The sequence below is a fragment of the Acomys russatus genome, chromosome 4, assembly GCF_903995435.1.
Source record: "Acomys russatus chromosome 4, mAcoRus1.1, whole genome shotgun sequence".
NCBI lineage: Eukaryota > Metazoa > Chordata > Mammalia > Rodentia > Muridae > Acomys > Acomys russatus.
The window spans coordinates 1,143,802-1,167,685 of NC_067140.1; the positions used below are offsets into that span (position 1 = coordinate 1,143,802).

The window sequence follows — 23,884 nt, forward strand, 5'->3', positions numbered from 1 at the left end:
GGTTCAGTGTCTCAGCATCCATGTAAATACTGGGTGGACGTGGTGGCCTGCCTGTGATCCCAGCACTGGGGACATAAGACACAGGGTATTCCTAGAGCAACCTGGATAGCTAGACTAGGCACAGCAGTGAGCTTTAGGTTCAAGCAAGAGACCATGTCTCAGTAAATATTGTGGAGAGCAACCCAGGAAGACCTGATACCAACATCTGACCTACACCAAAAGCAGGATGGGGGCAGAGCAAGCACCAGAAGCCACCAGAAAAGAAAGGGATATCTAGAAAGCAAGGGAAAGCTGCCATCGTTAGAAGCTGAGTGCTCTAGCTCTGGAAACTGTTAAAACTCAGGTTAGCTATTACCTAACAATAGAACAAAAGGCAAGTCAATCTACAAAATACCCTCACATCCACACAAAATCACTGCGCCTGCAGGGTCATTATGAGTCAATAAACTCTGTACACAAGTGTCTAGCACACAGCAAGCACTGGGTGGGCAGCTGCCACCACTACTGTGAAAAGCATGCCAGGCTCCCTTGTGAGACAGGCTGAAGCAGCACACGCGCTTACCCAGGTTCTCCGCCTTGTAGGTTATCTTGCTGGGCTGGCAGAAGGGCAGTGAGTAGTACTCATAAGGAAGCTGGGTTCTAGAGCTGGTAAGCTTCACAGCCTGTAGGAAGGAGAGAGACTGTTATTCCTTAACCCACCAGAAACAAGGCAGTCCCAAGAATTCTCCTTGGCACTTATGTCTTCAGCACACTTGGCACTGTCACTCAAAAGCCAAGTCCACTGCAGGAGACAGGACTACAGCACACAATTCCTACACTGCCCACAACTTTGGACTTTGCTGTAGACAGCACAATAGAATTAGTTTAAAGCCACAGTGAGATCCAACATTCACTGAGTCTTAAACATGTCACTGCCCTTCAAGATAATGTCACTTGAGTGCCCTTTGGCAGGAGGCTTTAGAAACCTCCTTACTTGGGTCTGCTCCTTACTTGCACACACTGTAGCCCTTTCTCTTCAGTTCTCTGAGCCTATGGTGCTCCTGTCTCAGGCTTTCACCTTGCCACTCCTCCTCTCTGCTCTCCTCTGTGCTCATCTGATGCTTTCTCTAGGTCTCAGCTAAAATCCTCCTTAAAACCCCTTCCCTAACCACTGTGTCTAAATGAACTCCCCACCATTCCATGTCAACTCTCTCAGCTTCCTTCATAGTATGTCACACAAAATATAATTATTGGCTGGGCGGTGGTGGTGCATGTCTTTAATCCCAGCACCCAGGAGGCAGAGGCAGGGGATCTCTGTGAGTTCAAGTCCAGCTTCGTCTACAAATCAAATTCCAGGACAGCTGGGGCTATATCAAGTTTCAATTTTTTTTCTTTTTCTTCTTCTTTCAGACAGTATCTTATTCTGTAATTGGCTTTGAATTCAGAATCCTCAGTGTTCTCGATACTAGTGCGAGCCACCACCACTAGTCTTTCCTAGGTCTTTAAAAACCAGTTTTTCCCACTTAGAGCACAGCACAGTAGGTTTCCATTTTATGTCTGCTAAATGAGCATAGAGGAAAAACATTAAAAAAAAAAAAAAAATTAAACCCTCTACAATGGGAAACTAATCAACCAGGATATATTCAAGACTGAGATAGGATAGTAAACTCAAGTTATAGAGTAAGTCCAAGAAAGAAAAGGGGTGAGAAGACAGCTAAGAGAAGAAGGGAAGGGAGGGCTGGAAGGAAAGAAGGAGAGAGAGGAGCAGGGACACGGGGACAGCCTGGGCACAGCTGAGTTGGCAGAAGGCCTGCCTAACACACGCAGCGCCGCAGGTTGATCCCTGGCATCACGGCACAGTGGCGCGTGCCACTAATGCTGGCACTCAGGGGGTAGAGGCAGGAGGACCACAAGTTCTAGGTTATTACTAGCTACAAGCCAGGTGCAGTGGTTCAAGGGATCAAACGCAGGGCTTTGTGGGTAAAGGGGCCACACAAGCCTGGTGGCCTCAGTTTGATCCACAGGACAAATGTAAAAAGAGATGGGGAAAAACAACGGCACAAAGTTGAACTGTGACCTCCACTGCCCTGCTGTGGCCCAGCCTCACCCACACACACATTATTGTATGTGTACATACATAATAACAAATAAAGATTATTGAGAAAGTTCAAGGCCATCTTTGGCTACCTAATAAACTTGAGCCTAGCCTGGACTACATGAGAGCCTGTCTCAAGCAAGCAAGCAAACAAACAAACAAACAAACAGCTTGTTACAACATAGATAAAACAGAAACCAGTGAAAATACTGCTAAAAAAATAAAGTTTAGGGCCACTGAGAAGGCTGAGTAGATAAAGGCACATTTTGCCACGCCTGATGACCTGAGCTCCTGTCCCATAGACGCAGATGGTAGAACAAGAGAAACAACCCCAGCTGTCCTCTGACCTCCACACCTGTGCTGTGGCGTCCACCCACACCCACTCATATACAGACAGAAATAAATAAATACAACATAATTAAAAAAAAAAAAGTTGGGCAGTAGTGGTGCACACCTTTAATACCAGCACTTGGAAAGCAGAGGTACGTGGATCTGTAGTAAGAATTTTGGTTTCTTTAAAAACCCAATGATGTTATGTGAATATGTTTTTGTTTTAATCCCAGATGTGTGATATGGGGCTGCTTTAGATTGTTCGCAGCACCTACATATAATTTGTCTTCTGCTCTACGAGGGGCCTGATTTTTTGCCAGCTGCAGATAGTTTATATTTGAAATTCTGGGGGCTCCTGAGAGGGTATAAATGTGAGAGCCCCAAGAGAGCCTGTGGCAGCTGCTGCGTTTGCTATTGCTGGGCTGCTGTTTGTTGCTGGCTGCTGGTTAGAGACAGACCGATGACTACGAAGATTGGACTTGCCCCAAAGAACTCGAAACCCCTAATCAACAGGAAGTAGTTTAAAGAGGTTACACCCCCTTGTCCCCTCTAACCTTCTTTCTGTTAGGGTGGAAGAAAGGTAGGAAGGACATAAACCCAATAAAGAAGCTCAAAAAGTATACCAACAGCTCTCTGTGAGTTCGAGGCCAGCCTGGTTTACAGAGTTAGTTCCAGGACAGCCAAGGGTACACAGAGAAATAAAATACCAAAATAACAACAAAAAACCCTTTAAAATATGAGGGAAATTATTTTTAGTATTTAGGAACTAACTACCTGCTATTCCTCATATACCATCTGAAAGTATAAATAATTTTTGAATTCTAGACTAGGTCTAGAAGCCTTTCTTAAAACTCTTACTCTGGTCTGGGTGTGGTGGTGCATGCCTGTAATCCCAGCACTCAGGAGCAGACACAGGCAGATCAGTGTGGGTTGGAGGTCAGCCTGGTCTACAAAGAGTTCTAAGACAGCCTTATACAGAGAAAGCCTGTCTCGAAAAACCAAAAAAAAAAAAAAAAAAAAAAAAAAAACCCTTTTATTCTGGAATTAGAAATTGGAGGGAAGTAAACAGGCAATGAGGTATATATGCCATAGGGTTGTGTACACACACACACACAGCATCTGGAATAGCTCATATCTCATAACCACTTGCAGAGAAATGCAAACATACTGACACTAAGTGAGGTGCACGAGGTAAGTAGATGGCATGTCACTCTGAAGCAGCTCTTGACTCCAGGGCCCTAGAAAACCTTGGGTTTTGGAGCTTTTGGGACGCCAGCCTCAAGACTATGCATGTTTTATAAACTGGTATAGTGGCACAGACTATATATAATCCCAGAACTTGGGAGGTGCATGAATAAAATGATCTTCAGCTATCAATGTTCAAGGCCAACCTAAGCTATATGAAACCCTGTTATAAAACCCAACCAAACCAACCAAAGCTAGTTATGAATTACTTAAGGAAAAATTGCGCCCAAATTCACTAGTGTTAACTCTTGGGGGGAGGTTGTTTGTTTTGTTTTTGGCACTCTTTCTCTGGACAAGGAGAGTGGGATGATCACACTCCTACACCACAACGAGGTGCATTCTACCTTGATATTCTGCTTCCAGCTCTGGGGTCTTCTCTTACTGCAGTCTAGCAGGGTTAGAGGCCAAATACTAATTGGACCTCTGTACCACAAGCTTTGTTCTGGGCTGTTGGCAAAGGTCAAAAGTGAGAGAAAGGCCCGGCAGTGGAAAAGCTGGCGTTCCAAAAGCTCTAAAACCCAAACTTTCTTGAGAGCCCTGGAGTCCAGAGTTGCCCTCAGATGGACATGATACCATTCATTCACTTCGTGTATCTCACTTGGCATCAATGCTTGCATTTCTCTGCATGTGACAAGTTGGTTTGCTTCTTTGATGCATTAGTTTCCGTATCTTGAAACATACAGAAAATCTGTGAAACAAAACTTCCCTCAGATGGTTCTTGGGGGCATGTTGAGCTAAGCAGAGCTGATGCATGCCATGTAAGAACCTCACAAATGTCACTTTCATGCTTTCCTTGCAAGGTGTAAGGATGAGAGCTACTGACAACACAGACATTTGAACAGCTGTTGTGTGTTACTCAGAAAGCTAGTAATGAAAGGAGGATGGAGCAGATGAGAGAGAGGCAGAGAAGCCCCAGAAGAAAGCAAGCGTAGGAACACAGAGATGGGTGGGGTGGCAAGTGACACACGTCAAGCAGAAGTGAGAGTGAGGAGACAGACCTGGGGCACAGAGGAGGCAATGAAGAGGTAGAACTACAGACAGCCATGCTTATGAAGTCAAATCTCTTCTTCCCAGGGGAGCTGGCCCTCACCTGTGATCTCTACCCCTCCAGGATGGACACAAACCACTCAGCACAGACCTCCAGCCAGGCTGCTAGGCTCAGACGCTCTAGGATTAGAGCACTCACTCACCTTGATCTCCACTGGGTCGTTTTGGTGGAAGTTGATAGGTGCGACTCCAGGGACATAGAAGGTGCTTGTTTCACACGTGAGGCAGAGAAGCAGCAGGAGCCTCGGCCACCAAGCCTGCTGGGGAGAGAGACTGCAGCTGGAATGGGGAGAGAAGTGAAACTTCCTGCAGGGCACATCAGGTGGGAACTTTGAAATGTATTTGCACTGGGCAGTGTCACCACTGTTCTGGGAAGCCTGAGGCCCTTAGGCTGCCTCCCAAATGCCTTCCCAGGATGCTACGAGGCACAAGACTCTGCACTTCCAGAAATGGGTAACAAGATGAGTCAAACAATTACTATCTGAAAGGAAGAGAAGACTTGGCATCGCTGCCAGTCTGAGATATTAAAATGCCACTCTATGCTCGCATATAGTTGGCAGACTACAAAAACTGGAGCATTTCTGGATGGCCACTTTGCACCTATTTCCCAGGGTCCCCAGCAATTCTATTTCTAGGATGTTTTAAAATTAAAAGTCCTCTGGAAGAGCAGGACTCTTAACTCCTGAACCATCTCTCCAACCCCTGAACTCTGTTTCTAGACATGTTAAGAAAGACATGAGCCAGGCGTGTGTTGTACGCCTATAATCCCGGCAGAGGCAGAGGCAGGCAAGTGAATCTCTCTGAGTTCAAGGCCAGCCTGGTCTACAAAATGAGCCCATGACAGCCAAGGCTACAAAGAGAAATCCTGTCTCGGAAAAGAAAAAGAGAGAGAGGAGGAGGGAGGGAGGGAGGGAAGGAGGGAGGAAGGAAGGAAGGAATGGAGGAAAGAAAGAAATGGCAACTCTACAAAAATGCACAAGGAAGGGCATTTACCAGAATGTGAAATGGAGTGATAGTTTTTTTCTTCTGTGTGTCTGTTCTTTCTGTTTTGTATAGAATTACATATTTACATCACTTTAGGAAAACAATTAGCCAGATGTGGTAATGTACACCTACAATCCTAGCAGTACTTAGCAACCAGAGGCAGGAAGATCCCAAGTTCCAGGCCAACCTGCACTGCATGAGATTTTGGGATGGTGTTACTGTGGCACGTGTCTTTAATCCTAGCATTCAAGAGGTAGAGCCAGGCAATCTTTGCCAGTTCAAACCCAGTCTGGTCTATATAACAGCCAGGGCTATATAGAAAAACCCGGTCTCAACCCCACATCCCCCAAACAAAACAAGTCAAAACCCTTTGAATGCTAAGGTCTCTCCCAGGTTATTATAGTTGATGTTTTGGAACAGGGCCTCACTGTATAACTTTGGCTGGCCTGGAACTTGTCACGTAGACTGGACTGTTCCTGTTAACATAAAGAAAAGGTGTTTGGAATTTTCCCTCCTAAGAAGCCTGACCCAGACCTTTTAGCCTTCTCTGGTAAGAGATTTGAAGCAGGGCAGAGGATTATAATCTTTGAAGTTTATCAAGCCAATTAAGTCTAAGGAGTTACTTTAGTTCTACCTCTTTAGAAACAGAACCTTCAGACTTAAATGAGAAGCACTGCCTCGGGCAGCTCAAGGCTCCCTTGGGAGCTCAGGTTGCCGAGGAATGAAAAGTAAATCCATACCCTCCACCCCTCAAGACTTCAATATACGTTGGTTCCAAAGTTTCAAACCGACGAAGCTCTTCCTCCTCCCCCCAAAACAAACAGTGAGATCCATGCTCACCCCAGCAGGAAGGCAAGACTAACACCCAACAGGAGCCAGCGTCACTAACCCTATGGGTACACTGCACCGCAGAGGCAGCTACCTTCTATTTACCTCGCTGCCGCCTGTGTTAAGGACCTCCCGCGCTCATTTGCTTCTGTCTCAACAACTACCACTGCACTTCGGCCACCATTCTGCAGTGGAGTCAGCCTGAGCTGGAGAGTGAAGTAACGGGGTCTGTGGGTATGGTGTGCTCGTCTAGTAAGCTCGAAGCTCCAGGTTTGGTCCCTAGCATCACATAAAACCAGGTATGGTGGTACAGGCCTCTAATCCTAACACTTGGGAGGAAGAGGCAGGAGACATAGATGCTCCAGGTTATCTTCGGATACCCAGTGGGCTCTAAACTAGCCTAGGCTTTGTGAGATCTCATCCCAACTCACTCCCCTCCCTCAAACACTAACTTACCCTAGGTCACGCAGCCTCAACGTAATAGCACATGGTAAGATGATGACAGTGTGCGGTGCTGCTAACAGCTAGGAGCGTTTACTGAACGCCAGTTATGTGCCAGGCAGTTCTAGGTTCTTTTCATGTAGCGACTGCATCCCATTTCATGACTGGGGTAAGGGCTGTGGCAGGTGCCTGCAATCCCAGTTACCAGGAAGGCCGCTGAGGTGGGAGGATAACGTGAGCCTGAGCTAAAGGCCAACCTAGACAACATAGCAAAATCCTATATCAAAAAGAGGGGTGGGGTGGAGAGACGGTTCAGCAGTTAAGAGCACTTACTGCTTTTGTAAAGGACTTGGGGTCAGTTTCCACCACCCATGTCAGAAGGCTCACAACAGTCTCTATCTCTAGTTCCATAGGTTACGATGCCCTCTGGCTTCCTAGGCATTTGTGTATACACACACATACACACACACACACACACACACACACACACACACACAAACCTCACATAGATGCACACATATCTCCTCTGGCTTCCTGGGCATCTGCACATATACACGGTGTACATAAACTCACACAGATGCACACATATGCACATGAATAAATGCATAGGTCTTTTTTAATAAGAAAAAAGACAACGAGTAAAAATATTCATCACAGCATGATGGTGTATCTATGATACACCAAGAAATCTTACAAAATAATAAAAAACAAATAATTTTAAAACACAGGAGTTGACAGTTTAAAAACAAGGGGCAGCTGGACTGTAGCTCAGGGTTAGAGCTTGCCAAACATGTATAAGGCCCTAGCGCTGGAAAAACGAAAAACAAAAACCCAGTTCAAATAGTCAAATGTAAAATGATACTTAGCAGTATTCATAGTTTTAAAGATAAAAGTAAAAACAATGGCTTTTTTTTTTTTTTTTTTTTTTTTTGAGAAAGGGTCTTACAAGTTTGGCCTCAAAGTCACAGATCTGTCTAGCTCTGCCTCCAGAACGCTGGGACAAAGTGTGCTACCACATCCATCATCTTATTTTATGTATAGTAAGCATCACTTAAAACAAAAAACAGAGTACAGCTGGTGTGGTGGCGCACGCCTTTAATCCCAGCACTTGGGAGGCAGAGGCAGGAGGATCTCTGAGTTTGAGACCAACCTGGTCTACAAAGCAAGTTCCAGGACAGCCAGGGCTACTACTGTCTTGAAATTAAACAAGTCAGAGTATGCTAGCTGGAGAGATACACTTTGGGAGAGCAATTAATAGCGTGAGAGGTAGAGCTATTATGTAAGTACTGCCAACACAAATTCCTAGGCATATAAAAAGCTATCCTTGTTTATGTATGTCTAGTCTAGTTTGTTTAAATGTTTTGAAAGCACACACCAGTGGGCTGGTTGGCACATCTTCAATACCAGCATTCCAGAAGCAGAGGCAGGCAGATCTCTGTGAGTTTGAGGCGAGCCTGGTCCATATAGCAAGCTCCAGGCAACCCTGCCCTTTTGTTTGTTTTGTTTTAATCATATACCAAAACCAAGCAAAGAAATAAAAAAACCTACTTTTTTTAAAATAGTATGAACACGGATGGAAACATCCTTCAGAAAGTGCCTTGCAATTAGCAACACATGAAAACATCTACAACTAGGTATGGTGAGCATGTCTGCAGCCCAGCACTCTGGCCACTGAGGCAGAAGAATGAGGTCATTCTGACCTGTATAAGGTTGTGATGTTTGATTTATCCCCAAACACTAGCTGGCCAGTTACTGCAGTGTGCCACAGAAGCAGAAGGACAAACACACCAGCACAATGGACACAAAAGGCAAATGGAAAAACCCAACAGTTGTCAAAACAACTTAAAGTACAAATAAAATGGGACTTCCCCAGCCAGATGAAAACCCACAGGCAATCATCACTCATCACTGAAGAACTAAACGCTAAGCTCCCTGAAGATCAGTAAGGGAAAAAAATTAATTAATTAAAAATTAAACACATCCAGACGGAAATAAAAAAAGGTGGCAAATGCTTTTATTTGTAGACCATATGATCTGGCATCTAGAACACTCTAAGGAATCTATACAATGACTAACTAGAATTAGACAAGTTGAGGATAGTCATAGACTACCAGACTGATGTATAAAAAATAACTGTATTTCTATATATTAGCTATAAGCAATTCAAAATAAAAATTATTTAAATGGTTCTACTTAGTACTGAAAAAATATTTATGAATATATATTAAATATACTTATTGTATGTGTGCACCTGAGTGTATGTGTGTGTACCGTGTGTATGCAGGAGCCTAAGAAAGTCAAGAGGTGTTGGATCCCCTGGAACTGGAGTTACAGAAGGTTGTCGGTCACCATGTGGGTGCTCTGAACTGCTGAGCCAGACATACAGAAAGACTTGGGGCTCGGTGAAGCACTTGCCTAGCACGCTCAACACCAGCTATATTCAATACTACAAATATTATAAAGGGGAAAATGAGGAAACAAATACTTGTTTTGTTTTGGTTCAAGACAAGGTTCTGCTATGTAGTCCTGGCTGGCCTGATGGTCTCAATGTAGTCTGAGCTAGCCTCAAATCACAGTAATCCTCCTGCCTCAGCCTCTCAAATGCTGGGATTACAGGTTTGCACCACCATGTCTATCTACAGGAAAATAACTTTTAATGGCTTCTCTATAGAAACTTAGAAAAAACTGCCAAGAGAAACTGAAGATTTAAATAACTAGAGATATCACATTACATTCACAGTGTTAGGAAAGAAAACCCTACTTTGGGGCCTGGAGAGATGGCTCAGCAGCTAAGAGCACTGGCTGCTCCTTCAGAGGACTCAGGTTCAATTCCCAGCACTGACATGGCAGCTCATAGCTGGCTCTACCTACAGGTCTAGAGGATCCAACACCTCCTCCTTTTTTTTTTTTTTGAGACACGGTTTCTCTATGAACCAGGCTGACTTTGAACTCATAGAGATATGCCTGCCTCTGCCACCCAAGTGTGCCACCACTACCTAGCCCAACACCTTCTTCAGGCCTCTGAGGGCACCAGGTATGGTGGTGTACTGACACATATTTAGGCAAAAACACTCATACACAAAAATTAACTTAAATTAAATTAAAAAAAAAAAGAAAGAAAACTCCACTTGCACACTGATCTGCAGAGTGAATCCTCATCAAAATCTGAGTATGTTTTTTTGCACAAACTAACAAATTCACCTTAATATATAATAGTGTGTGTATATATATTAAACATACATATTAGGATAAATTTGGCTTGAGACCGTGTGTGTGTGTGTGTGTGTGTGTGTGTGCGCGCGCGCGTGTGCGCGTCTATGTGTACTGCTTTTTTGAAACAAGGTCTCTCTATATAGTCCAGGCTGTCCTGTAGCTTGGACATATATATAATATGTATTATATATATTAAGGTAAATTTGGTTCAAGAGTATATGTACGTATGTATGTATATCCACACACATATACACATATAGTCATTTATTTATTTGTTTATTAAGGTTTTTCGAGACAGGGTTTCTCTGTGTATCCTTGGCTGTCCTGGAGTCACTTTGTAGACCAGGCTGGCCTTGAACTTACAGTGATCCACCTGCCTCTGCCTCCCTAGTGCTGGGATTAAAGGCGTGTACCACTACTCCTGGCATATATAGGTTTTTAAATACAGGGTCTCTATGTAGTCTTGTCTGTCTTGTAGCTTGTTTATTATGTATGTAGACCAGGTTGGCTGGGTTAAAGTTATGTACTACCAAATCAGGCACAAATTTACCTTAATATTGATAGAGAAATAGAAAGTATCCAGATTATTCAAAGTAGATTCAAAAAAAGAATTGGATAATTTATACAATTTTCTAAACATACCATAAAGCATAATAATAAAAGTGTTAAGAATGGGCATATATATCAATCCAACCAAATTAAAGCATAGAAACCAATGTTTCCACTTACAGTAAACTGATTTTTCTTTTTTCTTTTTGTTTTTTTTCGAGACAGGGTTTCTCTGTGTAGCCTTGGCTGTCCTGGACTTGCTTTGTAGACCAGGCTGGCCTCGAACTCACATCGATCTGCCTGCATCTGCCTCCTGAGTGCTGAGATTAAAGGCGTGCGCCACCACCACCTGGCAGTAAACTGATTTTTCAATGAAGGTGCCAAGGAAATCCAACAAGGACAGTCTTTTCAACAAAGTGCTTTATCTGCATGGTAACTATATTCACAAGGAGCATTAGAGCATATGCAAAAATAATAAGCTCAAAATGAACCACAGATTAAAACAAAACAAAAGCTGAAACTAAAATCTTTAGAAGAAAAACAGTCTTTTTGAATTAGATTAATTTTAGATATGTCATTAAAAATATTACTTATTAAAATTAATAAGTTTCATAAAAAATTTAAAAATTAACACTTCTAGGCCATGGACAGGTGGACACTCTGTAAGTGACGTATGTAATAAGGGACTGGTTCAGGGTACATAAAGAACTCTTACAACTTAACGAGACAGTAAACACTGCAGTTAACAAGGGGCATGGTCGGGAGTGTGGCTCAGGTGTAGAGCACTTAGGTTCAAGCCCAGCATGGAAGGTGGAGGGGTGGTATAAAAGATTTGTACACTCACCTCACAAGAGACGATGTATACAGATACATGAATGGCACGTTAGAAGATGTTTACTACCTGTCGTTAGGGAAGTGCAAGGCAAGCCTAGCATGAGGCACCACCACACACTCACTAGAATGACTAAACAACTAAACGAAAGAAAACAAAACCCAGGCAAATGTGAACCAGGATACGGAGAACCTGTAATCTTCAGATTTCAACGATGGAGTGGGAAATGGCACAGCCACTTTTGGGAAGTTTGGTAGTAGCTTAAAAAGTTAAAGATAAATTTACTGACCAGTACTTCTAGTACTAATCATCAACTCAACAGAAAGAGCACCCTCTAAGACTGCACCCTCTAAGACTGTGTGAACACGAGAATGCTCACAGTAGCTCTCTGCCCATCCTGGGTTTCACGCTCCACAATTGGAGCCACCTACCAGGATCTGAAAATTCCAGAAACAAATGATAGGTAACTCTTTAACTTTTATTACATATTAGCATAAATGTTCTACTTTATTATTAAACATTCTTGCTCACTACACCCCAGGGACTCGGGTGTACAAGGATAGCCCTGAATTTGTGGTCTTCCTGCCTCTGCCTCCTGAGTGTAGCACCACACGTGGCTTCTGTGGTACTGAGAACTGAACCAAGGCTTCTGTGTGCTAGGCAAGCAGTCTACTACCCAATCTAGATCCCCAGCTCTGTCCATCTTAATGTATCTAATTTACAACTTTACTGTAAGACATACAAGTAAAGAAAAAAGTACGGAGTTGGGCTTGATGGCACAGGCCTATAATTTAGTTACCTGAAAGGCTGAGGCAGGAGAGCACCAAGCTCAAGGCCTGCCTGGCTCCAGTGTGAATTCAAAGACAGCCTGCACAACTTAGTGAGAACTGTCTCAAAATAGTAAAAAGAGCACTTGCCTAGCACATACCCTAGGTTCAATTCCTAGAATATAAAACAGTGAAAACGCAGGGTTTTGTGTTGGTAGGGTTCCAAGCATCTACTCGGTGAGCTTAGAAACACACCCTCATCCCAGCACTCGGGAGGCAGAGGCAGGCGGATCGCTGTGAGTTCAAGGTCAGCCTGGTCTACAAAGCGAGTCCAGGACAGCCAAGGCTACACAGAGAAACCCTGTCTCAAAAAACCAAAAACAAACAAACAAACAAACAAACCAAAACAAAATACCCTCAAATTGGGGGGGGGAGGGGAGGGAGGGAGACTACTATAGCTCAAAACTGAAAACTCAAAGACCCAATCATTAGTGAGAGCAGAAAAAAGACGTAGTTTTCCATGCAATGGGATACTTTTCAGCAAGAAAAGAGAGCCACCAATATGCATCACAAGAAGGACTAGCCCAGGAGCTGGATGCTGAAGTCTACATAACACATGACTCCCGTTTCCACGCAATGCCCAGCAAGGGAAATCTACAGAGACAGAATGAGATTAGTGCTGGTTTAGCTGTGGGAACAAGGGCCTGGTTTCATCACTCCCTTGACCAATGTGAAGGAACTTGGGGTAACAGAAGTGTTCTATAACACGGTCACTGTGGTGACAAGGGCACAAGTCTATACATAGCTAAAGGCCACTGCACTGGACATTCACTATCATGATTTGTAGTATGAAAGTATATCGTAATACGCCTGAAGAAAGAGGAAGTAACTGGGAAGAGCAGAGGCGAAAGGATGTGGCCATGTGAGGCAATCAGGGAAGCAGGGGGAGAAGTGACAGTGGCTGTACTCTACCTTCTGTGCTGGGGCATGCTGACATTACTGTGACAGGCTGTGCTCTTATTTTTGTTTTCAGACAAGGTCTTACTATGTAATATTGGCTTTCCTGGAGCTTCCTATGTAGATCAGGCTGGTCTTAAAACCCATAGAGATCCACCTACCTTAGCACACAGCCCCGACTCCAGTGGCTGAGATTAAAGGCATGTATCACCACACCCAGCCTATAGCAAGGTTTTACAAGTAGAAAGTTGATATGCATAAAATATTCCAGATAGTTTTTTTTCTTTTTTCTTTTTCAAGGCAGGGTCTCTGTGTTAGTCTCGACTGTCCTGGACTCACTTTGTAGATCAGGCTGTTCTCCAACTCACAGTGATCCACCTGCCTCTGCCTCCCAACTGCTGGAATTAAAAAGCGTGAGCCACCACCACCTGGCCAGATAGGTTTTTTTCATCAAAAACAATTTCTCGTGATATGTAGACTGGGAGCAGCTCAGTGATTTTTTTAGCTTTCCGGGTGCTGGCTGTTTGTTACTGTGAGTCTGTGGACTCTGTTCTCTTCACCTTTACTTGGGCTCCACGGACTGAACTCAGGCTGTCAGGCGCAAGGCAAGTAATTTATGCAGCTTTCTGTCTGATCTAGCTTTTTAAAAAGGTAAAAAGTTGTACACACCAAGTGTGATGGCGCATGCCTTTAATCCCAGCACTCCAGAGACAGGGCAGGCAGATCACTGTGAGTTCGAGGCCAGCCTGGTCTATAAAGTGAGTCTAGGACAGCCAAGGCTACACAGAGAAACCGTATCTATTAAAGAAAAAAAGTTGCACACATCGATTATGTATTTCTTCATGTTTTTATGTTTTCATATATATATATACATACATATATATATACACACACATACGAACCATCATTATACATAATGACATATACACATATTTTAAAAAATTTAAGACAGAGTTTCATATAGCCCAGGCTGGCCTTGAACTTGCTATACAGCCAAGAAACCTTGAACTTCCTCCTGCCTTTGCCATCCAAATGCCAGGATTACAGGTATGCACCACTGTGCCCAGATTATACAGTGCTAAAGGTAAAACCCAGGGCCTCCTGCTTGCTAGGTCAGCGCTTTACCAACTGAGTGACATTCCCTTAATACATTTCTATTTCTTTCTTTCTTTTTTTATTTTTCACTTTTTAAAGACAGGGTTTCTCTGTGTAGCCCTGGCTGTCCTGGACTTACTCTGTAGACAGGCTGACCTCAAACTCCCAGCGATCTGCCTGCCTCTGCCTCCCCGAGTGCTGGGATTTCAGGCATGTGCTACATTTATATTTCTTTCTTTCTTTCTTTTTTTTTTTTGGTTTTTTGAGCAGGGTTTCTCTGTGTAGCCTTGGCTGCCTTGGACTCACTTTGTAGACCAGGCTGGCCTCAAACTCACAGAGATCCCAAGTGCTGGGATTAAAGGCATGTGCCACCACGCCCAGCTACATTTATATTTCAAGGGAAGGAAATGCATTGCCTGTAAGAATACCTAGATGGCAGGCTTATGGAACGTCCAGGACAGAAATGTTTGACCACCAGGTTCACAGGTAACTAAGCCAGCAATTCTAACTCTGGGAGAGTATCATAAACTCCTGTGAGAAGGGGATGTCACATGATTCCAGGTGACTTGAGGACGGGTCCCTGACAATCTGACAGGTGGCCTCTGGTTCGCTTCTGTAAAAAGTAGCAGAATCTTTGTTTGTTGGGAAATTCCTCTGTCTTGTTCCTTGACTTTTTTTTTTTTTCATAATAATTACTATTAGATTTATTTTATTTTATTTTATGTATGAGTGTTTGGCCTGCAATGTGAATCTGTGTACCACATGCATGCCTGGTGTCTGAGGTCAGAAAAGGGCATCAGTTCTGACACTGGAACTATGGATGGTTGTGAGCCACCACGTAGGTTCTGGGAATGGAACCCAGGTACCCTGCAAGAACAAGTGCTCTTAATCGCACTGAGCCATCCAGCCAGCCCCTTGTCCCTTGACTTTTAACTGATCACCTCAGTAACGCCTGCGTCAAGTACAAAGTTAGCCACATGCAGAGCCCTAAAAGGAGGGTGAGCGTCTAGAGAGAAGCAGCAGCCCACTCCACAGCACCCTGCTTTACTGGGTATCCAAGTCACAAGACCGCAGCGGCAGCCTGCAGGAATCAGGTGACGGCAATCGAGAACTCTGTGCAGGGAACCTAACACTCCATCCCTGGCAAAAGCACAGCTGACCTGGAGCGAGAGTTGAAATCTCAAGAGACTCAAGAGCCAGTCTCTCCCTGACTGGCTTTTTTAATTCTTGGGGACTGGATATTCAGAAACACCCCACACCAACCATCCCCACTAGCAACCTAAGAAAGGCACTAGAAAAAAAAAAACATTTCTCATCCTGCCAATTTTGCCCTACTCGGTTTGAAAGCTGTGAACAGTTAACCTTTCCAAAGAGAATAGGGAGTTTCTCCGAGAACTGAATGGTTCATTCACTGGCATTTCTGTACACACGTTAAGCTCGTTCCAAGTCTTTCCTATAACGGCGTCACCTAGCCACACGGCAGGGCCAAGCTTGGCAAGGCCGCCCCTGGCCCTGAAACAAAAGCAGCACCTGCCTCACAGCAGACCAGTCTGCTGCTGTGCTCTTCCCCCAAAACACAGCACCAGCTTAAGGTCAGTGGGAGTTGGGTGGGATGGGATGGGGTGGGGAGGCTCCAGGCACTGCTTGCCAACAGTTAACTGAAAGCAATTATCCAATCAGCTAAAGCTCCCTAAGAATTCAGCCACATGTGAATGAAGGCTAATGACAACTAAAGACCACTTACCCAGAAGCCCCACAGAGCTAAAGAACTCACCCAGCTATGAGAAAATAAAACAAAATACCCAGAACTAAATTATTCACTGGTGACTCTGAAAATGCAGCCTTTATTTCAGAACACAGACACAACAGTTGTTGTGCTGGGTGAAGAGCAGAGGGTTATGGGAAGGCCTGCAGCAGCCGAAGTCCAGGTAAAACCAACTACGTTCACAAAGCAAGCCAGGTGTGGTGGCGCACGCCTGTAATCCCAGCACTTGGGAGACAGAGGCAGGAGGATCTCTGTGTGTTCCAGGCCAGCCTGGTCTACAAAGTGAGTCCAAGGCAGCTAGGGCTACACAGAGAAACCCTGTCTCAAAAAACAAGCAAGCAAAGCTACACTTAACCCTAAAGGAGGGGAAACAGAAATTTCTGCTCTTCCCTGCCCTCGGGATATTTACAAAAGAGCTCTCGGCCATGGAGGCAGAGGCTCAAACAGCAGAGGTCCGCAACACCTCAAATCTGGGACTAAAGCCACAAAGTGCTAGGCACTCAGATTCATTATTACAATTCTTTTGAGAAGAGTCTCACGCCCAGTTCAAAACTATGAAGATGTATTGAGTATGGGATGGCGGGTAAGCTCTGGAGATGAGTGGAGGTGGTGGCTGCAGAGCACTGTGAACGGATGCAATGCCCTGACCTTGTATAAATGGTTAAAATGGCAAACTTTATGTCTATTTCACCACAATGAAAATATTAAGAAAAAATAACAGGCTTAAAGAGGCAAGAAGTTTGCCCATTGTCACAAAAGTAATTCTACCCCAGGATTGTATACCCAGCCTTAGATGTGGACCTCAAAGTCTGGCAGGTCTGTCCGTTTAAGGCATCGGATGTAGGTGAGAAATCATATTGGACATACTGGACAGCACAGAGGAAGCAATGAAGAGGAGTGTGGTGGAACTGAGAAGTCTTGGGTGCCCACCCCCCACCCCAATCTGGGAAACAATAGTGACAGCAAATGGTTCAAGGAACAAAGCAGGTTAGAAGGTAGTGGCCCCTACCATTCATCTGTGGCCAGATGGCCCTGCTCATCCTGGGTCCTTCCCACCTTCCTGCCAGTGCCCAGAGATCAAAACTCAACCTTCTCCAACATTCTTCGACCTGTTTAATTCCAAGATCAAAGAGGACCTTTTGTCCAAGTTGTAAAGCAGGAGGCAACTGAATGCTGCCTCCTCTGCACTTCCTGTGGGCTGAGAGCCTCCTTTAAAAGGGACTTCTCAGAGAAACACACGAACCAAGCCTGAGACAGCAGGCACTCAGTTCCCAGGATATAGTGGTTCCTGCAGCATATGTGCCTCATGTATGAGGCAACTTAAGGAGCCAGAAAGAAAATATAGCCAACATGACACGCTAGAGGGAGCACAGGAGTGGTGATAGGTACAAACCAATCCAACTGCACCCAACACTAGCAGAAGCAGCTTCAACGTAAGGATTTGTTGCAGAACCTTCCACTTGGAACTTAGAAATCATGAAGTCCAAGTCCTTCCCTCACCCCCTTTTTCTTTTTGGATTTGTGAGACAGAGTTTTCTTGTATTATCCTTGCCTGTCCTGAAATTCACTCTGTAGACCAGGCTGTCCTAGAACTCAGAGACGCACCCGCACCTGCCTCTGCCTCCCCTGAGTGCTGGGATGGGCCACCACCGTGCAGCATGTTTTTGTAAAGGCAGACCTCTCCCTCTCTCTCCTTCCCACGTTCCCTCCCTCCAGTTTGGAACTCCCTGTGTAGACCAAGCTGTCTCTGCCTCCCGAGTGCTAGGACTGAAGGCTTGTGCCCAGCCGAAGTTCAAGTCTTCACATAGGGCATGTACACGTAAAACAGACCAAGAAAGCCAAACCCATTTGCCAGGCCACACATGACAGCAAGGACCTCTGGAATGAAGCAAGCTATTGCCTTCTCTTCCAGTGCTTCTTCATGAGCTGACAGGAACTAGAGGCAGAGGGCCTCCCTGCCTGCTGCTCAGGCCACTTCCGCCTAGCATCCCTATGGGCATTGCCTCTACTGGCTCCAAAGAACTTTGGTATCAGTCAGTCCATCATTCTGCCCTACATGGAATAAAATCCCTCAAATCAGGGGAAACTGGCCCAGGAACCCTACTCCTAGGCATATATCCTCGAAAAACGAAAAGATGTTTCTGCAAAAAATGCACACATAGTTCACAGCAGGCTGATTCCAACCAGCTGAGACTTGAGGCACTCACAGTCAGCTGATAAAGGGATGAAGAAAGCACTAGGAACGCTACAACACGAGCGGAACTGGAAGGTATCATGTTAAGTAAAAGCAGCTTGACAGTAAAAAAAAAAAACCACACACTGTACATTTTCTTTATAGTAAGTGAGGAAAGGTGAATCCTCCAAGACACAGAAAATTAGCTGCTAGGAAATAGGGGAGCACAGCCTGGGAAAGAATGGGAATGCTTCCTTTTAAGTTGATGGAAATGTTCTGGAATTTAACAGTAATCTTACAAATACACCAAAACCCACTGAACTGTGAACCTGAAAAGAGGTCAGTGTAGACACACTCACTGCTCCTGCAAAGGATCCAGGTCTGCTTCCCTGCACCCACAAGGTGGCACACAACCATCTGTAACTCCAGGTCTGATCTCATCTGGTTTCCTCAGGCACCAGCATGTAAATGATGCACACACATGCACACAGGCCAACACTCACACACAACACATAAAAAGATCTTTTAATAAAAAGAGGCAATCTTGTGGTATAAGAATCATAGCCGTAGAGAGAGAACTGTATGAAAGCTGATACAGTGTGAAAGAGGAGGTTATATAAGGGAAGTGGAGTATTATACGCTGATGAACGCACTCAACGGTCATTTCCCAAGTTCCATTAAAATATTCCCAAGAGCAGTTTTCTGTAATGAGATAAGAGTCTGCTTCTCAATTCTCACCCAGATGGATTCTATCCTGTAACTTTCTAGGGTGGTCTAAATCCAGGGCAAACGTCTACAGCCAGAGCAGTCTTACTCTGCAGATTCAGGATACACTCTGCTGTGCTGAGTTGCCCAACTCTTAGGGAAGAGCCATTCATGATGAAGAAAGGAAAACCCCTGCACTGCATACCCACAACTCTCACTTCCAAAGCAGAACAGCCTCCTCAGACCCCCAGCCTGTTCACATGGCCACCGAGCTCACTAGCTCAGTTCCTCTTTGCCTGACTTGCCTCAGAAGCTGTCCACCCCAATTAGCTCTTTACACCCCACCCAAAATGGTTGTGAAATTGCTTATGTGTATGAGGGTGGGAACAGCACAGACTTCTGTGTGGTAACGTGCTTGGCATAAACTAAGTTCACATCTGCGTGTGACTCCAAATACTCCTCCTTTTCCCTAAACATACAGTTTCTTGTGTGTCCTTTAAACTGGCCTCTGTATGTAACACATTCTTCATTTATATTGTCTGTCTGTCTGTCTGTCTGTCTAGATTCATCTCTCTATGTAGCCTTGGCTCTCCTGGAACTGGACATGTAGACCAAGCTGGCCTTGAACTCACAGAGATCCACCTGCCTCAGCCACCCAGGTGCTGCCTTCTCCACTTACTGAAATGGGTTAAATTGGTTTGCATGGTCTGCCTGCACACCAAGAACAAGCTGGCTCTCCTAATGTGTTGTCCCAGTGGGGTAGGAAGTGAACCAACCTAATAGAACAATCTGTTTCAAAACACAGTACACAGATTGCAAACTGGGAGCTACAACACAAACCAATCACCAGCACACACTTCTAGAAACCGTATTATCTGTCTGCAGTTTCATGTTTGATCTCTGTTTCCTACCCCACCTTTCCCCATGTTTCTGGTGTTGCAGCCTTAAACATGCCATTTGACCTTTGCACTCGCCATTTTCTTTGCTTGCATTCTTTGCAAAGCTGTTTTTTTTTGTTGTTGTTATTGTTGTCAATGAAATCTCAAGTCCTATCACTTTCTCTGAGAAGATCGCCACTGAATCCTTAACAGTTAGGTTGCCTAGTCACCACCAATCACCCCACCTTGCTGTCCTCACAGCGTCTGGCACCATCAGACATTATTCTACCCGTGTGCTCACTGCAGGTTTCCTCCAATGAGAGAAGCTCCAGAGGGTTGGACCCTGACCTGCTATACACCTACACACCTAGTCACCTATACACCTACACACCTAGTTACCCACACACCTACACAGTCACCTACACACCTAGTCACCTACACACCTACACACCTAGTCACCTACACACCTAGTCACCTACACACCTACACAGTCACCTACACACCTAGTCACCTACACACCTAGTCACCTACACAACTACACACCTAGTCACCTACACAACTACACACCTAGTCACCTACACACCTAGTCACCTACACAGCTAGTCACCTACACAACTACACACCTAGTCACCTACACAACTACACACCTAGTCACCTACACACCTAGTCACCTACACAACTACACACCTAGTCACCTATACAACTACACACCTAGTCACCTATATACTATACACTTAGCTCCTGGCACTACCTGGGTACTCAAATATTTGCTGATCCAAGAAATGAATGCCAGAAATACATATTGTTAACTTATAATCTCTTAAAACTCTGGACAGGCCTGGAATTTCCCAGTGCAGTGCTATAAATGCCACCTTACTGAACTCTATGGCCAAGAAAGGGCGTGACTTCCTGCCCTCACATCCGCCTTGTTCTCAAAGTGGTAAAAGAGAAAAAGGATTTCAACATCCCACTTTAGGGATTTGCCCCATCTCCTGATTTAGGTTGAAGTCTGAGGCCACAGAATCCAGGTAAAACATTTCTGCCCTCTAAACAGAGCCAGGGATCAAACTCAGGCCCTTGTATAGGCTCAGCAAGTGCTCTACCAATGCGTTACACTCCACCAAGCCATAAAATCTTTTACCCAACTTTTAGGGTTATAAACAAGGAACTTTCCTAATTTAAAAAAAAAAAAAAAAAGCTAAGTCAGCAGTCAGCAGAGGGGATCCTTCCAAGCATTGCACAGTGGTGCACACCTGTAATCCCAGCACTCCCGAAGCAGAGGCAGGTGGATCTCTGTGAGTTCAAGGCCAGCCTAGTCTACAAATTGAGCTCTAGGATAGCCAAGGCTACACAGGGAAACCCTGTCTCCAACTATGCCCCCAAATAAGAGGGTACACTACCCTTCCAGTTAGTTACCCTGGCCCTGTTTAGAGAAAACCGACACCGAAGAGCTTAAGTAAGAATTTTCAAATGCCACAAGCTTTTTCTGAGTCTTTCTTGTCATGCATTTCCAGGATGAAATTCATTTTATTTTCTGAGGAACCAATATACAGGGCCATCCAGGAAAATTCACTTTAGATCTTTGTTCTCAGTCCTTGGCAAACAGAATTTGAGCTGCCCATCTCTTAGAAAAGCCAGTCCTTCAAAAACTTAAGTCTGTGGTTCCACAACAGAAGACAGCACGTTGCGACCCACCCTGTGGGCACAGGTCTAGTGCCTCCACTCTCATCCACAAAGAGACTGAATGCTAGTCAACTTCATGATAGTGAGCCTTCATCCATAAGGAGCTGTCTGGCATGGGAAGGCGATGCAGGCAGGTATGGATGGGCCAGAGGTGTTTTTAAACAGTAACGCAGGGACTTCCTCCATTATAAACAGGACTGCTTGTGAACGTGTAGATCCTGGAGCATTGCCTAACCCTAAGGTTTTGCAATCTTTGGGAGTGAGGAGCCGGAAATTGTATTTTAACATGCTTTCCCCACCAACAACACAATATTTCCATGCACAGTGAAGTTTAAGAACTAATCGGATAAAAGCACTTTAGGACAGACGAGGAGTTCTGACAGAAAAGGCCGGAGCGAAGGGTCTGGAGATGGATGATGGGCATGGATGCCCCGGGCCAGCAGCAATCAAGCGGGGTGAGCTCTAGGGGCAGCTGAGGGTACAGTTAAGGACAAGGCTCGGGCTGGTTCGAAGCGAGGTAGCACCCGCAGCCTCGTCAAGATGATGGGTATGTAGAGGCAGCTGGGTCTGAACGTGAGGAGGAACGAGAAGGAGGAGCGAAGGTAGAAATAACGGGGGACTCTCGGGAGGATTCCAGGCTGGGAGGGAAGGATTGGGAAATAGGGTGACAAGGGGCGGGAACGAAAGCCGAAATGAGAACCGCGAAGGCACTAGCCGAGGTCTTCCTTCCAAGCGGCACCTCCCCTAAAACTCCAGGCCCTGACAAGCCTAGGTGCCATGCCAAAGCTAAGAGAACGGGATTTTTTGTAAGAGGCCAACCCAAGCAAGAGTAACCCTAGCAGAGATTCTGGGGGAGGCTGGGGACTAGACATGGGGCGCCAGAAGGTCTTGGGCTATCTAGGGGAGCCCTGCTCCAGCTCCGGTTCCCGGAGTCTCCTTCACTCACCACCGCTGCCTCCATCTTGGATCCACGTGTCGCCGTGATGACGTCAGCGGAAGTGGTGCTTCCGTGGGTACGGACTGTAACTCCACAAGGAGGTCGCCTTGCTTCAGTTGCTTCTGTAGTTGCAGTAGTGAAGAGGTAAAGGAGACTTAATTTCTCCTTGGCAAACTGGTCTTGGCAGGGAGGTTTCTGATTAGGTGAAGAGAAAGTACGGTGTAACTACTGGAGCCATATTAACTTCTGGCAGACACCGCTCCTCCCCCTGTTCCTTTTGCATTGTGGGTAATGGGGGGGGGGTGGAAACATGCGCGCTCGCTGGATGCCATCTTTACTATTGGCAGAAAGACCCGTTGCTAGGGTTACCCGAGACCTTAATTGTGAGACAGAAGGTTTGATAACCCCGCTCTGACAACAACTGGTGTCAGAGTAATTTGTAATTAGATGTTTAAATATTTGTTTGACTATTATATGCCCTTACTAATCGGCTGTAATACTTAGGAAGGCAAAACTCAGTCTTTTACCTTACCCTGCCTTTTTGTCATCTGTAAAATGGAGCAAAGATTTCTAGGTTATTTTTATACTTGGCTTATATTGAGTAGTCACTGGTACAATTTTGCATAGGAAATATTCAATAAATAGCTGTCATTTTATAAATTATGTACATGCCTTGACACATATGGTAGGTGCCCCAAACAATACACTTTCTTTACTGAGTAAATGAAAAACAGCAAACTTATCGAAAAGAGACAATTTGAATGTGGACTTCTCCATTCTAACTGGCTTACAGTGCGACTTGAAGCAAATCACTTAATCATCTTAAACTTCCGTTTCTAGGTTTAGCTTTAAAAGGGTGTGTGTAAGGGGTTGGGGGAGCAGACTCTAAGGATCACAATGGAGAAAGACTTCATTTGGTCCATATATATCACTGTAAATTGTATACAGAGTCAGTGCTGTCTTCTTAGACAGACCCAAAAAGTTGTTAAAAGAATAGTAATGAAGCTGGGTGTGGTGGTGCACACCTCTAACCTTAGCACTCAGAGAGGCAGAGGCAGGCAGATCTTTGTGAGCTTGAGGCCAGCCTGGTCTACAAATCGAGTCCAGGATGGCCAAGGCTACACAGAGAAACCCTGTCTCGAAAAAACAACAACAACAGAGTGAACACCCCCCCCCTTTTTTTTTTTTTACCTTTTCCCCTCTTGTTGAATACCGGAGTCATTTTACTTGCTTTGCCCAATAGAATAAATTACAAATGTCTTTTAGTTCTATGTCTAGGCCTTAAGGGGCTTGGCAGCTTCTGCTTCCTCCCAAGGGGATAAATAAGGCTGGGTGTCCTGCTGGAGAGCCCTGTGAAGCGATGGGTCTACTTCATTCCTTA

General features: G+C 44.9%; 1 protein-coding gene across 4 annotated transcripts in view; it reads right to left on the reverse strand.

Moving 5' to 3' along the window:
* Positions 1-22,743, reverse strand: part of Tm9sf4 (transmembrane 9 superfamily member 4) — a 46,448-nt gene extending 23,705 nt beyond the window's left edge. Inside the window, exons 1-3 of one of the 4 annotated variants that reach the window (XM_051143467.1) lie at positions 22,513-22,743; positions 4,840-4,953; positions 563-662 (exon numbers count right to left, since the gene is read on the reverse strand). In XM_051143467.1, coding sequence (XP_050999424.1) covers positions 563-662; positions 4,840-4,953; positions 22,513-22,527 — 229 coding nt within the window. In that variant the 5' untranslated portion in view covers positions 22,528-22,743. Of the gene's footprint in view, positions 1-562; positions 663-4,839; positions 4,957-17,136; positions 17,157-22,512 lie in introns of those variants that run through there. The other 3 variants (XM_051143466.1, XM_051143468.1, XM_051143470.1) reach the window with 3 other exon arrangements.
* Positions 22,744-23,884: the final 1,141 nt, after the last annotated feature.